Genomic DNA, 12,946 nt, shown 5'->3' on the forward strand with positions numbered 1-12,946 from the left:
AATATTTAAATCTCAAAAAGTAAATTTATTTGAATTTTTTTTATAATTTACCCTTATAAATATTGATAATGACATTTAAAAATGGACGAAAGATGTTTTTAATTATTTGAAATAATTGCAATATAACAACACCTTTTAAAAAAAAAATTCTAATCAACAATATTAACATATTTATTTAGTTGTGCCAAATATTGTTTATGTTTTATAAATAGTTGTTGTGCCAAAATTCCTAAATTCATCTCAAGTAAACTATTGCAACATTTAAATTTTTTAGGTGTATGTTATCCATCAAAGAAATTACATGCTAGGATAATTTAATATTTAATACTCGATCATGTTGATTAATTTGATTAATTATAGTATTTAAAATGTTTTTAAAGTGTTATGTATTTATAATAATTTTTATGTTATAATAAATTTAATAATTTTAAAATCTTTTTTAATTGTTTTTCTTGTATTTTAGTGCTTGGTGCCATGATGAGAAGAATAATTAAAATAGTTTAAAAAACCAAAATGTTGATGTGTTTGTCTTATTAGAATATCTCAATACATAAAAAAGAACATTGAGCAATAAGAATACAATAAAATAAAATAAATCACTATTAATTTAAAATAGAATGAGAGGATTCGTACGTAAATGATAAATATTATGTTTGTTTGGATAGATTAAAAGAGATTTAAATAGTTTATATAAATATGGTTCATATATGTATATATTTGTTTAGATTGAAAATATCTTATAAAAATTAGAAGAAAATGAGAGAATACATGAGTTTTAATTGTTGAGTAGTTGATTAAAATTATATGTTTGTAACTCTCTACGATTAGTAGATTTTTTTTTTCATTTATGGACATTGGTCGGTTAGATTGAATTATGCTAAATTGCTATTTTTTGTATAATTAATTGATTGTTTTATTATACTTCTACTTGCTTGATTGTTTTCTTATACTTTTGCTTGCTTGATTATTTAATTAATTTTTGGCCTTCAACCAAAATAAAAATTATCGTGATTCTAACAATTAATATTAGAGCTATGTTTTAAGGCTTGTGAATGGTATTCCTATCAACCGGTATCTGGGTTATGTTCCAAGTAGTTATGGATAGAATACCTAACAATTAGCATCAGAGAGAAAGTTCAAAGTGTGAGAAGAGATAAACCTAAAGAAACTCGATTTAAAAGAAGAGTTTGAGTTCATATTATGAGAGATCGATTTGCGAGAAGCGTAAAAATATACAAAAAGATTGTTACGAAACTTTTATTGCGTATAAAGCCAAGCATGTTAGCATGGAATGATGATTTAATGGAATCTGAGTCAAAGAGAATACTGTTGAGAATAATGACTTTTATTTCATAAAAAATTTGTTTAACATTTTTTTATAGTAGAAAAATATTATTTAATGAAAAAAAAAACTTGCAAGAGAAAAATTCTAGCATGGAATGATGATTTAATAAAATTTGAGTTAATGAGAAAATTGTTAAAAATAGTAACTCAAATTTCATAAGAGATTTGTTTGATTTTTTTTTTAATTGGCTAGATTTTACTTGATTGATAAAAAAAAATTACAAGAGAAAAATTTTAGGAAGAAATGAATTCTTGATGGATAAGTGAGTAGACTTATAAATAGTGAAAGCCTTTATAGGTTAAGTACGAGAGAAAAATATAAAAAAGTTGTATAATTTTTTTTTATAAATACACTACAAAATTAGAAAAGTTTGAAAAAGTCTTTATGGGTATCTATTGAAGGTTTACAGTAGACACGAAGAGAATGAAATAATTCACATACGCATAATAAATGTTATTTTTATTTGGATGGACTATAAAAAATTGATATAATTCCCATAGGCATGGGTGTGCATAAATGTATATTTGTTTAAATTAAAAATATTTTATAAAATTATAAGATAATAAGAAGATCTATGTGTATTGGTTATTGAATGATTAATTGAGATTGTATGTTTATAAATTTTTAAAACTAGTGAATCTTTTTTTTTTATTTGTTGATTTAAATTAATTAAGTTAAATCATATTAAATTATTATCTCTCGTATAATTAATTAATTATTTAATTATATTTTAGTGATTGAATTATTTAATTGATTTAAAATTTTTTGACTTAACAACTAGAATCAAAACTATCGTGATTTTAACAATTTATATCAAAATTATATTTGAAATTTGTTAATAATATTCATTCAACTCACATGGTGAGACTTAAATTTAAGACTATAAAAGTTTTAAAAACTTACTCTTACTCATTAACATAAAATTTCTATTATTATAATTTAAAAAAATTATTATTTAATGACATGCATACATGCATTCCACGTGATTTGATACTAATTTATTGATTTAATATGATAAAACTTTTGGTAGTTAGAGGGCTAGAATTGGGACTTTGATGGGGCGCCAAACATAATGAAAGAATTGCTGACATTAAGAATCATCTGTCTTTTTCCTTAGGCTCGCTTTTCATTCGCAACGTTTTTTTTTTTAATTACTACTACTTTATATATTGCTTTAGGTTTGTTTTTTTTTTTTTTTAGGATGTAAAAGAGGGGTAATGTCCTTAAAATGAGAAGATGACGGGATCAAGCCTATATAATTTTCAACTCATCTCTTAATAATTAAGTTAAAAAAAAAATTCTTTAAGTATAATGTTAAAATCTACTGTATAATTTTTATTATATTTTGCACAGCCCAAGGGCGTTAGTTAGAAATTTATTATATATATTTTCTATAGGATTACCACTATTTATTTAGGCTTGGCTTAACTGTCGATTGTAGCCGAGGTTCAGATCTTTCTTCCTTTTCATTGGACTTTCATATTTTTATATATTTTAAAATTTGCCAAGTTTAATTTCATTTTTAAACTTTTTTGTGCATATATGCTTATGTCAAGTGCATTTTTAATTTTATTTTAGAGTTTTTTTTACAAAGATCAAACTTTTATCTTTAACAATTTGATTAACTCGTATAGATTCATCCTATATATATTTTTATAGTTTCAAGTTTTATTATTTTTGAATTTTGTTTAATTTTATACTAAATTTGTTTAGTTAAAATTTAATTTTTTTGATTAATTAATTAATTTGATTATTTAATGATGTAATATTTAATTATAATTATAATTTTTTTACATATAATTTAAAAATATAAATAAAAATTTTAAAAAAGTATTATTCGCTCCAAAAAGAAAAAAAATCCAATTTGGTTAGAATTTCTCGCAAGTCAATTTTGAACCTAACTTACTTCCCTGCCATTGTATATGTGGATAGAGTTTGGACCCAAAAACTAATTTCAGTTCATAAATTAAGGATGTATATGATATATAAAATTATAATAAGATAAAATAAAATTATATTATAAATAAAATTATATTAAATAATTTTATTTATTTTATGTTTGACATATATAAATATTAAAATAAGGTAATTTATTTATTAGTCAATTATTTTTTTTTACAGTTTATATAATTTAAATTATTGATATAATTTTTAAAGATATAATAAAATATATAAATTTAATTTCATAAATTAAAAACAATTTTTTGTACTAAAAAGATTAAATTATCTTGTATCAAGAGGATAATTAATTCTCTTTATAACTTTATTTTTTAAAATAAAAATAAAATATAATATAAAACAATTATCATCTTATCTTATTAATTATCTTATATACCAAATATGAACTAAAATTATTGTTCTCACCATTTTTACTCAACAATTATAGTTAAGCTATTACGTCGTAATCATTTCTTAAATTTAGATAGAGACGTGATGCACATTTTCAACGAAGATGGTAAGTTGAAACATGAATATATATATATATATATATATATATATTATATGTGTGGAATCACTTACATAAATATAATTTTTATATTTTTTATATTATTAAATTAAAATTAAATTTATAAATTATTTTTAAAAAACATTTTATAATTTTATAATTTTGATCTAAAGATTTTAAAAAATATAAAAATTATATTAGTGTAAATGAATCATTTCTCTTTATATATTGAGTACAATATATTTTTTTTACATAGAAAATTGTAATTTAACAATAAAAAATTATAGATATTAAAATTTAAAATTTAAATTATTAGATATTAATTTTTAAAAATAATTATATAAATTAATTAAATTTAAATTTAAATTTTAATACATGAGCATTTTACTTTAATTTTTTTAAGGAAAATTGAAGCATGAATATATTCATTTTGTTTAATTTCTTCATTCGTTGCAATAAAAGGTCGTAGAAATGACACTGAAAATGTATTCTTTTAGCATTTGCTTTCGTTTACAATTTTCAATTCTTTTTTTTTTTTCTTTTTTTGCCTCCATTATTGCGTCCGAAATCATTTGAGAATTTTTTTTTTTTTTAAATGAAAGAATTTTTATGTATAAAAACATAGATAAAAGGGCCAATAAATACAAGAAGGAAATGTAAAATCAGCTGCAGATCCGAACTGCAGGTACAACAAGCGTAGCTGTTGACAACTACTTGCAGAACTTTCTATAAATCTGTCGTTTGTTGCACAAAGAAAACACAAAAATTCTTTTGGCACACCTTGTTATTTGCCTTGCAGCAACTGCTCCATTTTTTTCCTTGTAGTTCTCTGATTTTGCAAGGTATGTGCGCAGACTACACCATCCAGAGAATTTCTTTCGTCTCCTTCGTTTTATTCATTTTCCCCATCACATGGTCAGTCACCCAACAATCTTCGTGTTTATATTGCCTCGAAAAGAACTTGGTGCTCCAGAAGATCGGATAAAACACTTCTCATTTTATCAAGTGAAACAGGCTTCAACACAATACCATCCATACCAACCTTCATGCAGTTCTCATTAATCACCTTGTCTGTATTCCCAGTGAGTGCCACTATTAACGGCCTTTCATGGTGTTTTGTAAATTTCTCATGTATGCGCATGGCAGTTTCATAACCATCTATACCGGGAACACAAACATCAATAAGAACAACCTTGTGCTCATGAGAAACCACGCGCAAACACTCATCACTCGAGCTTACCATTGTAACATCACACCCTAGATGCACCAGAAGTCCCTTAGTCACCATCCTGCTAACCCTGCATTACCCCATAAAATTCAATCCTCATTCACATGGCATGCAGGAAAAAATTAACCGAAAATAGGATAAAAGAAAATCCAGAAAAAGCTTTACTTACCAATTACCAAAACTACATTATGTAAAGTGTTCATAAAATTGGATTGAAGCATACCACAAAAAAAACTGACTCTAAATCATTAATAGATACAGACAAAACTCCAATTACAAGGTTCATTCTACTTCTCCATCATACATATAAGCCGATCATCATATAAGTTTTATACAACGAATGGTCTCATGAAAATGTTAATAGAGTCTACACGTGCAGCCAAACAGTTATACCACAATGTGGTTAGCAGAAAAATGAGCATGAGAGTTCAACCTCAACTGTTAACAAAAGTTTTGTGACACGGAATTGCATACCAATATTCCCATGTTGCTCTATATTAGGCATATAGTCATATCTTAGGACATCTTCTATCTTGAGGACCGTACAAAACTTGGATTTAAAGTGTAGAGCAAAAGGCATCCCTCACTCATGAGATTCAATATTCTTAGAATTATTCTACCTCATTCTAAAATATTCGTAATCACTGACTACTCATTCTAAAACATGCCATCCGATTTACAGTAACAATTTTATCAGATTGCTGATATAAACTTTTTCATCATTATAAATCTACTTGTTAGTTAGTTTTAAATATTTTCATGCTTGTTCTCACATGAAGACCATAGAGCATCATATGCAATCATAACAATACAATGCAGAACTACAGATATTCAATATTGTGAATCTACAATTCATGCATAGAATAAGCATACAGGAAAAGAATTTGTAACTAAACAAGTAAGAAGCAAGAGTACCAGATAGAACTTATTATCTGTAACTAGAAATATGGTTTGGAAACATATTGATTAAATTAGGATTAAAATGAACGCAATTGAACTGACCCATTCTCATCCATAACCAGAACTTTTAGCCCCGGAAAAGCTATCTGGCTGTGAATAGTTGTTGACATTCTAGGCATGATGGGAAGTTTAGATTCATTCAAGCAACCGGGGATACCGAGTTTTACAATGAAGATAGCAGTACATCCCTTACCAAGACCTTCACTCTCAATCCAAATATGTCCCTCCATTAGATTTACAAACCTGATCACATAATAAAAATGGTAAAACTTAGGACAGCTAAAAATTCAAAACACCAGTAGAGAAGTTGGTCCAAAGCAGCCTCTGAAGCCAACTCACTACAACCATAGATAAGATGGTAAGTACACAGAAAAAAGTACCTCTTACAAATTGCAAGGCCTAGTCCACTGCCACCAGAATTCCGTGTTGCAGTTGATTGAGTTTGTGCAAATTTGGTAAATAACTTGTGAATATCTTGGGGGCTAATCCCTGATCCTGAATCTTTCACCTACACCAAAAGCACAGAAGGATACACATTACCAACCTCTAACATAAGGTGATAGGCTGATAGCAGACTAAGGCCGAAAAATACAACTGGCAAGAATGGAGCCAACCTGTACACGCAAATAAAAGTGATTATCACTTGGCACAGGGTAAAATTCAGGGGCTCGAGAATCTCTCAGTGATTCTGATTTTGCAACAAAAGCAGTGATTGAAATGCTGCCCTCCATTGAAAATTTCACAGCATTACTGACAACATTTAAAATTGTTTGCATCAGGCGCTTCTCATCACCAATGGCATATTCTGGCAAGTCTGGAGCCAAATTTAATGAAACATGAAGCCTTTTAACAGATGCAACAGGCTCGATCAAGTTAAGGACCTACAACACAATAAATGGACGTCACTAAAATAACAAACCACCAGCAGCACTTTAGAAATTTCCAAAAGTCACAGGAAAATGGAATTCTACCTCTCTGAATACAGCATAAAGGTTAAAAGTTTCAAGTTCCAGTTGAAGGCTGCCATCTTCCAAACTTGAAAGATCCAATACATCATTTATTAGAGTAGCGAGAAGGTTACTACTCTTAAGAATCGTTTCAACCATCAGACGCTGTTCAGGTGTCAACTCTGTTTCCTGCAGCAAAGAAGATAGAGCAATAATCACATGCATTGGGGTTCTCATCTCATGATTCATTACAGCCAAGAAATCATTTCGAGCACGGATTGCTGTCTCTGCTTCTCTTCTAGCTAGATCAAGTGCAACATTCTGCTCCATAAGAAGTTCCCTAGCCCTCATTGACTCTTCTAAAATTGCAGCATGTGAGAGAGCAACAGCCACCTGAGTTCATTACGCAAATATACAAATAATTGCTTTTAGCAAAATAGATATCTGGAACATAAGCAGCAATCTGAGAGGGACGAACTTATCTACAGCAAGTGTCTATAAGAAAAAGAAAAACAGAATGCAGCAACAATAGGTAGGATATAATGGAAAGAGACAGAGCAGAGCGTTAGGAAGAAAATATAGATGAAGAATAGAGTGTAGAAAGAATCTCTGATTTTAAATTCCAAAATTAAATCTAACATCTGATAATCACAATAACAAGTATTTATGGTTGCAGACTAAATCCAAAACAGAAAAGCACACCCATAACAAAACTTCAAAATATCTCTCCTACAATAAATGCATGTAAATCTTTTGACAGAGGCTCTTCATTGCTGCACAGCATTTTCTTATTTGATATTGTCTTTCCTCCCTTTACAGTAAACCAATCAATTTGAAGTCATTTTGAGACACTGTACAAATAACTAAAACCCTGAAAAAAATTTACAGTAACAAATTTCAACCCAGCTCTCCAAATTCCATAAATGACTAGTGCAACAACAGTGTCAAAGGATATGCACAATTGATAGCAATATTCCCCTGAGTCAGTAGAAAACCTAGACTTCTGGCAAACCGGAAACAAAATTACAGAAGAAAAGGGAAAGCTTTATCAACTATAAAAAAATTCTCGAGACTAATCAATGTAGTTATTATTTATTACCTCAAGTCAATTACAGTAGGTCATCAGAAAGATTATAATCGAACTCAGAATACTATTAATGAACATGCACAAACAACTTAAGTCAGTTTAATGTTTACCAGACAAAAAAGTATTTAAAAGCACAAAAAATTGGGAAGGGTGCTAACAAATTATTTAACACATGGTTAAGAAGCAAAGAGAGCAATTTTTACCTGATCAGCAACCACTTCAACAAGCTCCAACTCGTAGACATGCCATTGCCTGGCACTATCTGCAGGGAGCATCAAAACCGTCAAAGCATATCTTTTTGTTGAAAGTTCAGGCCAATCATTGATTTGGAAATTAGAGAGATGCAGGAGTGGGACACGAACAGCAACCACCTCTCCAGGCACATACTTCCCTGCAGGCCGTAGTCTTGCCACTGGACAATTTGGGGATATTTTTACTGCATGACTGCTACTAAATACTTGATTGATCACAGGAAGATGGATTGGTACAGTATACCCAACTGGATTCTGTTGATGAAGAGTGTAGGAAAGTTGCAGCTCTAATCCAGTACGTGTTGGCATCCACAAGGCACACTCTTCTAATGCCAAAGTTCGACCCAATTCAACAAGAGTGGTTTGTAGTATTGTATGTCTATCCAACGTGCTTCTGATCTCATGAGTAAGCATCCTAACATGTCGACCTGTTTCTTCTTGTGTACGAATCAAACCCATTTCTCTATCAAGCTCTGCAGCCTTATTCTTCAAAAACAATTCTCTAGTTTGTACGCTCAATAGATCAGGAATAATATGTACAAGCATCAAGGCAGTTGCACATGATACCGCAGCAGTCAAAACCTTTGCAGTGGTCATTACTATTGCCACAGTTCTTGAATGCACTGTAAAAGTCCACAAGTTAATAAGATGTGTTGCTCCACAAAGTACTATAAAGGCACCGAACTGCACAAGGACCCATCTATATGGAAACACAGCAGATTTCTTAACGAAGTATATAAGCTCTAAAGGGATTGAGAAATAAGCAAGTGCAATGAAGAAATCAGAAATATATTGATATTTCATCAACAGTTCATCTGCAGGCCATTGTGGCTCAATGCAGTAGCAAGACTCCATTCTGAGTGAACCACCTAAGCTCTTACTTCTTCTTCATATACCTGAAGGAAAAAGGTAGATTATAAACATTTGACAAACCCGTTTGGTTTACAACATAAGAGAGAGGATAGAATAAAACAAAAAATGTTTGGTATTTACTTGGAGGGGAATGCAAGATGTGAAATTGGATGACTCGCCCTCTTAGTATAGGATGACTCAATCCTATTGTACATTTGATACGCTTATTTTTACGTATTTAACCCTAAAAAGTTACATTTTTTAAAGTTTTCATTTTGATTTTATATTGATTAATTTAGACCGGTGACATAAAAATCAACATATCTTAGATTTAATCCTATTTACGCCAAATGCAACATAGGATAAAAATTACTACAATATCCTATTGTTAAACTAGGTTATATCAAACATAAGATATGATAAGATCACCTAATCGTACCCACTTTCAAATCTTATTCTATCCTCCCTACCGTCTTGCTTACCAAACAGGCACTTAAGCATAAACAACAAAGAAATCAAAATTAAGCAAAACGGTTAAGTAAAGCCTAAGCCGCACAACAAAGACACTAGACTACTTGGATTCAGCAAGAGCTAATAAAACATACACTAAATTATCAGTTAAACAATTAAAGATGCAAAAAATTTGAGACAAAGGAAAACCATTTCTCATCATCTAATTTTATGATAACAAATATCGAGAAAACTATTTCTCATTATCTAAATTTTATGATAACAAATATCGAAAAATAAAAAAGAAAAAAGGTGGCATCCAACAAACAATGTGAGAGGTAAAAACAAGCAGAAGATAATAGAATTATGCAATCTACAAAAATCCCTAATAACAGTTAATCCTAAAAAGACATATCCAAGTTCCAGGACCTGCAAGAACAATGTAAAATGAAAACTATATCCTGAAAATGATAAAGCAACCTCTAGTCAAGTTACATAAATACCTTCTATAGGAAATCAAACAATCAAAACAAATTCCACTCCTATTATCCAATCCCCAAATCATTCAGAATAATAAAAATAATATCTTTGATTCAACTTTGGAAGAAAAGAGCCTTGACCTGAGAAATCAGAGAGAGGAAATGCTGGGTTTGGAAGAGAAGAAGGTACTTTGGGTTTGGAAAACAGTTCAATTTAATTAAAGAAGAAAAACCCAAAATTTCAAAAACAGAAACTTATCCAAAAACCCAATCAAACTAGTCAAACTTCTAGCTGCAACATCAAAATAAATCTCCCCAACAAGCTGCCACGGCACAAATATTAGATGTCCAAATTGAAAAAGATACCGGAAGCAGTTAGAAAAATCAAGTAACATGAACATAAACAAATTAAACAAGAAAGCAAGAACGAATTACCTTGTTCATTTTTTTGTTTTGGAAACTTAATTGCAAATTCTTTCCATTAAGACGACCTTTGACGATATGCCCTTGTGGGTTTGTCTTAGTTTTTCCTTCAAGAGAGGGAGTAGAAAGTAGACACCAGAAACATAAAGGCGGCTTATGATGTTGTTACCAATCTGTGAGCTTTTGTTTCAGTAACAGACGGTCTAAATTAATTCCGTTTTGGGTTTCAAGTTACATATTGAAGTGGGGCCCACTGATATCATGATTTGTGGCGGAGATTATGCTGACCATTAACTCTGTCAGTCTACCCTACAGTAATCTCCCTAAAAGGCAGAAAGTATTTTTTTTTTATTTGCTTGTGATAAATGTGATGTAAGATTAATTTTATTTATTAAAATGTGTGGATAGATATATAAATTAAGAGGAGAGATTAATTTATATTAATATAAAATTAAAAAAATTTATATTTTTAATCAATTATTTTGATCGATTTAAAAGATAGAAAGATAAGTGAAAAAAAGTTTAATCTTATTTTTTAAATTTATTGAAATCAGTAATTAAAAAGATATTAAAAAGTATAAAATATTTTGGGTGTAATTTAATCCTTTTTCATAAATTAATATCATTTAATTTACATGTTTAAATTAAATATAAAATTCATGTAATATAATAAAGATATCAAATCATAATAAAATTAAATTTTTTTTATTTAAAAATAAGATAAAATTCTAAACATAAGATAAAAAATATTTGAGAAAGAATAAAATATAAGAACAACACATGCAATAATTTTCATTCAAAATAAAAATATTTAAATAGTATTTGATATGAGATAATCATATTAAAAAAAATCATGATGATTTACATATAGTAATTATATTATCGTACTTGATAAGTACTGAATGATTTTACTTGATGATGATTTTCGATCATTAAAAGAATAAAAAATTTTTATCATTAAAGTGAAACGATATATAAAATTGATAATAGTTAATATTATCTTTTAATATGTGGATTAAAAAATTATTTTTTAAAAAATTATAATTATTTTATATTTTCAAGCTAATATTCATTATAATAAATTCAAAAATAATTGTGTGCTTTTTAATTTTTTAAATGTTTTATACATAACCTATGTTTTTTTTTTTTGTTTTACTTTTGTTATGATTTTAACTGATTAATTTTATTTTTTAATTGAAATATTTTTACATAATTTATTTAACTATTAATAAATATATTTATTAATTTAATAATTTAATTATTGATAACTCAATGAAATAAAGTTATTTAGATTTGTTTTTAGTGCTTAAATGGACTAATTCTGCTTAGTTCTTAGATAAATAAAGATTTTTTTTGCGTTTAATTTGCCATTTATAAAAAATCTTGAAGAAGAAATTGAATTTTTGTGAATCTTGAAGAGTCATAGAAGTTTTTCATCAATTTTAGATAATTCTTCATACATTTGAATGAATCTTGGATGATTCTTAATGTGTTCTTGTTGATTCTTGAAGTCCTTGAAAATTCTTAGAGTGAAAGTGTAAGAATTTATTTAAGATTTGGATTTAAGACTTTAGTTTGGTTGAATCTTAATGAAAAATTAAAAAATTCATGCAAGAATTATGAAAGGGATATTTAGCCATTATAGAAGATAAAATAGTAAATCCAAATTAAATGCAAGTCTATGGTATTTTATAGAGGCATGAATGCATGGTATTATTATGGATGACATTGTAAAAAGTCCACTGTCATTGGCCAAGGGAGATGACTTGAAAGATTATGTGGCATGTTGATTTAAAAATTTTGTCCATACATGAAAAAGTCCAAATAGCCCTAGGATTTCCCACTTTAACTCGAAATTTCTATCTTAACAAGAAAGATGATAACTCTATAAAATAGAATTATTTAGACTTGTTTTAGTGCTTAAATGAATGAATTTTGCTAAGTTCTTGGTTAAATAAGATACTACTCTTAATGTGCTTAATTTGATGATGTATAAGTATTTTTAAAGAAAAGAAAAAATCTTGTTAAATCTTAGAGAATTCTTAACAAATTCTACTTTAATTTGGAAAAGATCAACTCGTAATTAGTTTTCCTACTTGAAAAAGGTTTTCCCATTTTTACTTAAGTTCTTAGTTTGACTAGGATATCCTACTTTAACTTAAAATTTTTACCTTTACTAGGAGATCTACTTAGGGGTTTTCCTAGGTTGACTAGGGAATCCTAAGTTGACTTGGCTTTCCTACCTCTATTTGAATTTCATTTATTCCTACTTTAAGGTAAAACTTGCATGAGATTTAAAAAGACTCCAAAAAATATGGTGAAATACACTTTGGATTTAAATTTTGAATTAATTTTCTTTCTTCAAGAGGGGTCATACTTGAAGACAAATTCTAAGAAGTCTCCAAGAAGTATAAAACCTAATCCAAGTTGAAGACTTGTTTCTAAAAGGCTGCTTAAGGTTTAAATTAATTCAAAAAC

The 12,946-nt window shown here is 28.3% G+C and overlaps 1 protein-coding gene across 2 annotated transcripts; it reads right to left on the bottom strand.

Moving 5' to 3' along the window:
• Window positions 1–4,395: 4,395 nt before the first annotated feature.
• LOC111298885 (ethylene receptor) lies at window positions 4,396–10,624 on the bottom strand. Of its 2 annotated transcripts, none has more exons than XM_022893623.2 (7): window positions 10,481–10,624; window positions 8,217–8,887; window positions 6,951–7,319; window positions 6,594–6,860; window positions 6,360–6,487; window positions 6,022–6,222; window positions 4,396–5,089 (listed from the first exon to the last, which is right to left on the bottom strand). In XM_022893623.2, exons 2-7 carry the CDS (start codon window positions 8,859–8,861, stop codon window positions 4,732–4,734), a joined length of 1,968 nt encoding a protein of 655 aa, XP_022749358.2. In that variant the 5' UTR covers window positions 8,862–8,887; window positions 10,481–10,624; the 3' UTR covers window positions 4,396–4,731. The 2 variants fall into 2 exon arrangements, with proteins under 2 accessions (XP_022749358.2, XP_022749357.2); XM_022893622.2 differs by having other exon boundaries at window positions 8,217–9,160.
• Between the last annotated feature and the right edge of the window lie 2,322 nt (window positions 10,625–12,946).

Source organism: Durio zibethinus, chromosome 18, assembly GCF_047325235.1.
Source record: "Durio zibethinus cultivar Kanyao isolate XHJ-2024 chromosome 18, ASM4732523v1, whole genome shotgun sequence".
Lineage (NCBI taxonomy): Eukaryota > Viridiplantae > Streptophyta > Magnoliopsida > Malvales > Malvaceae > Durio > Durio zibethinus.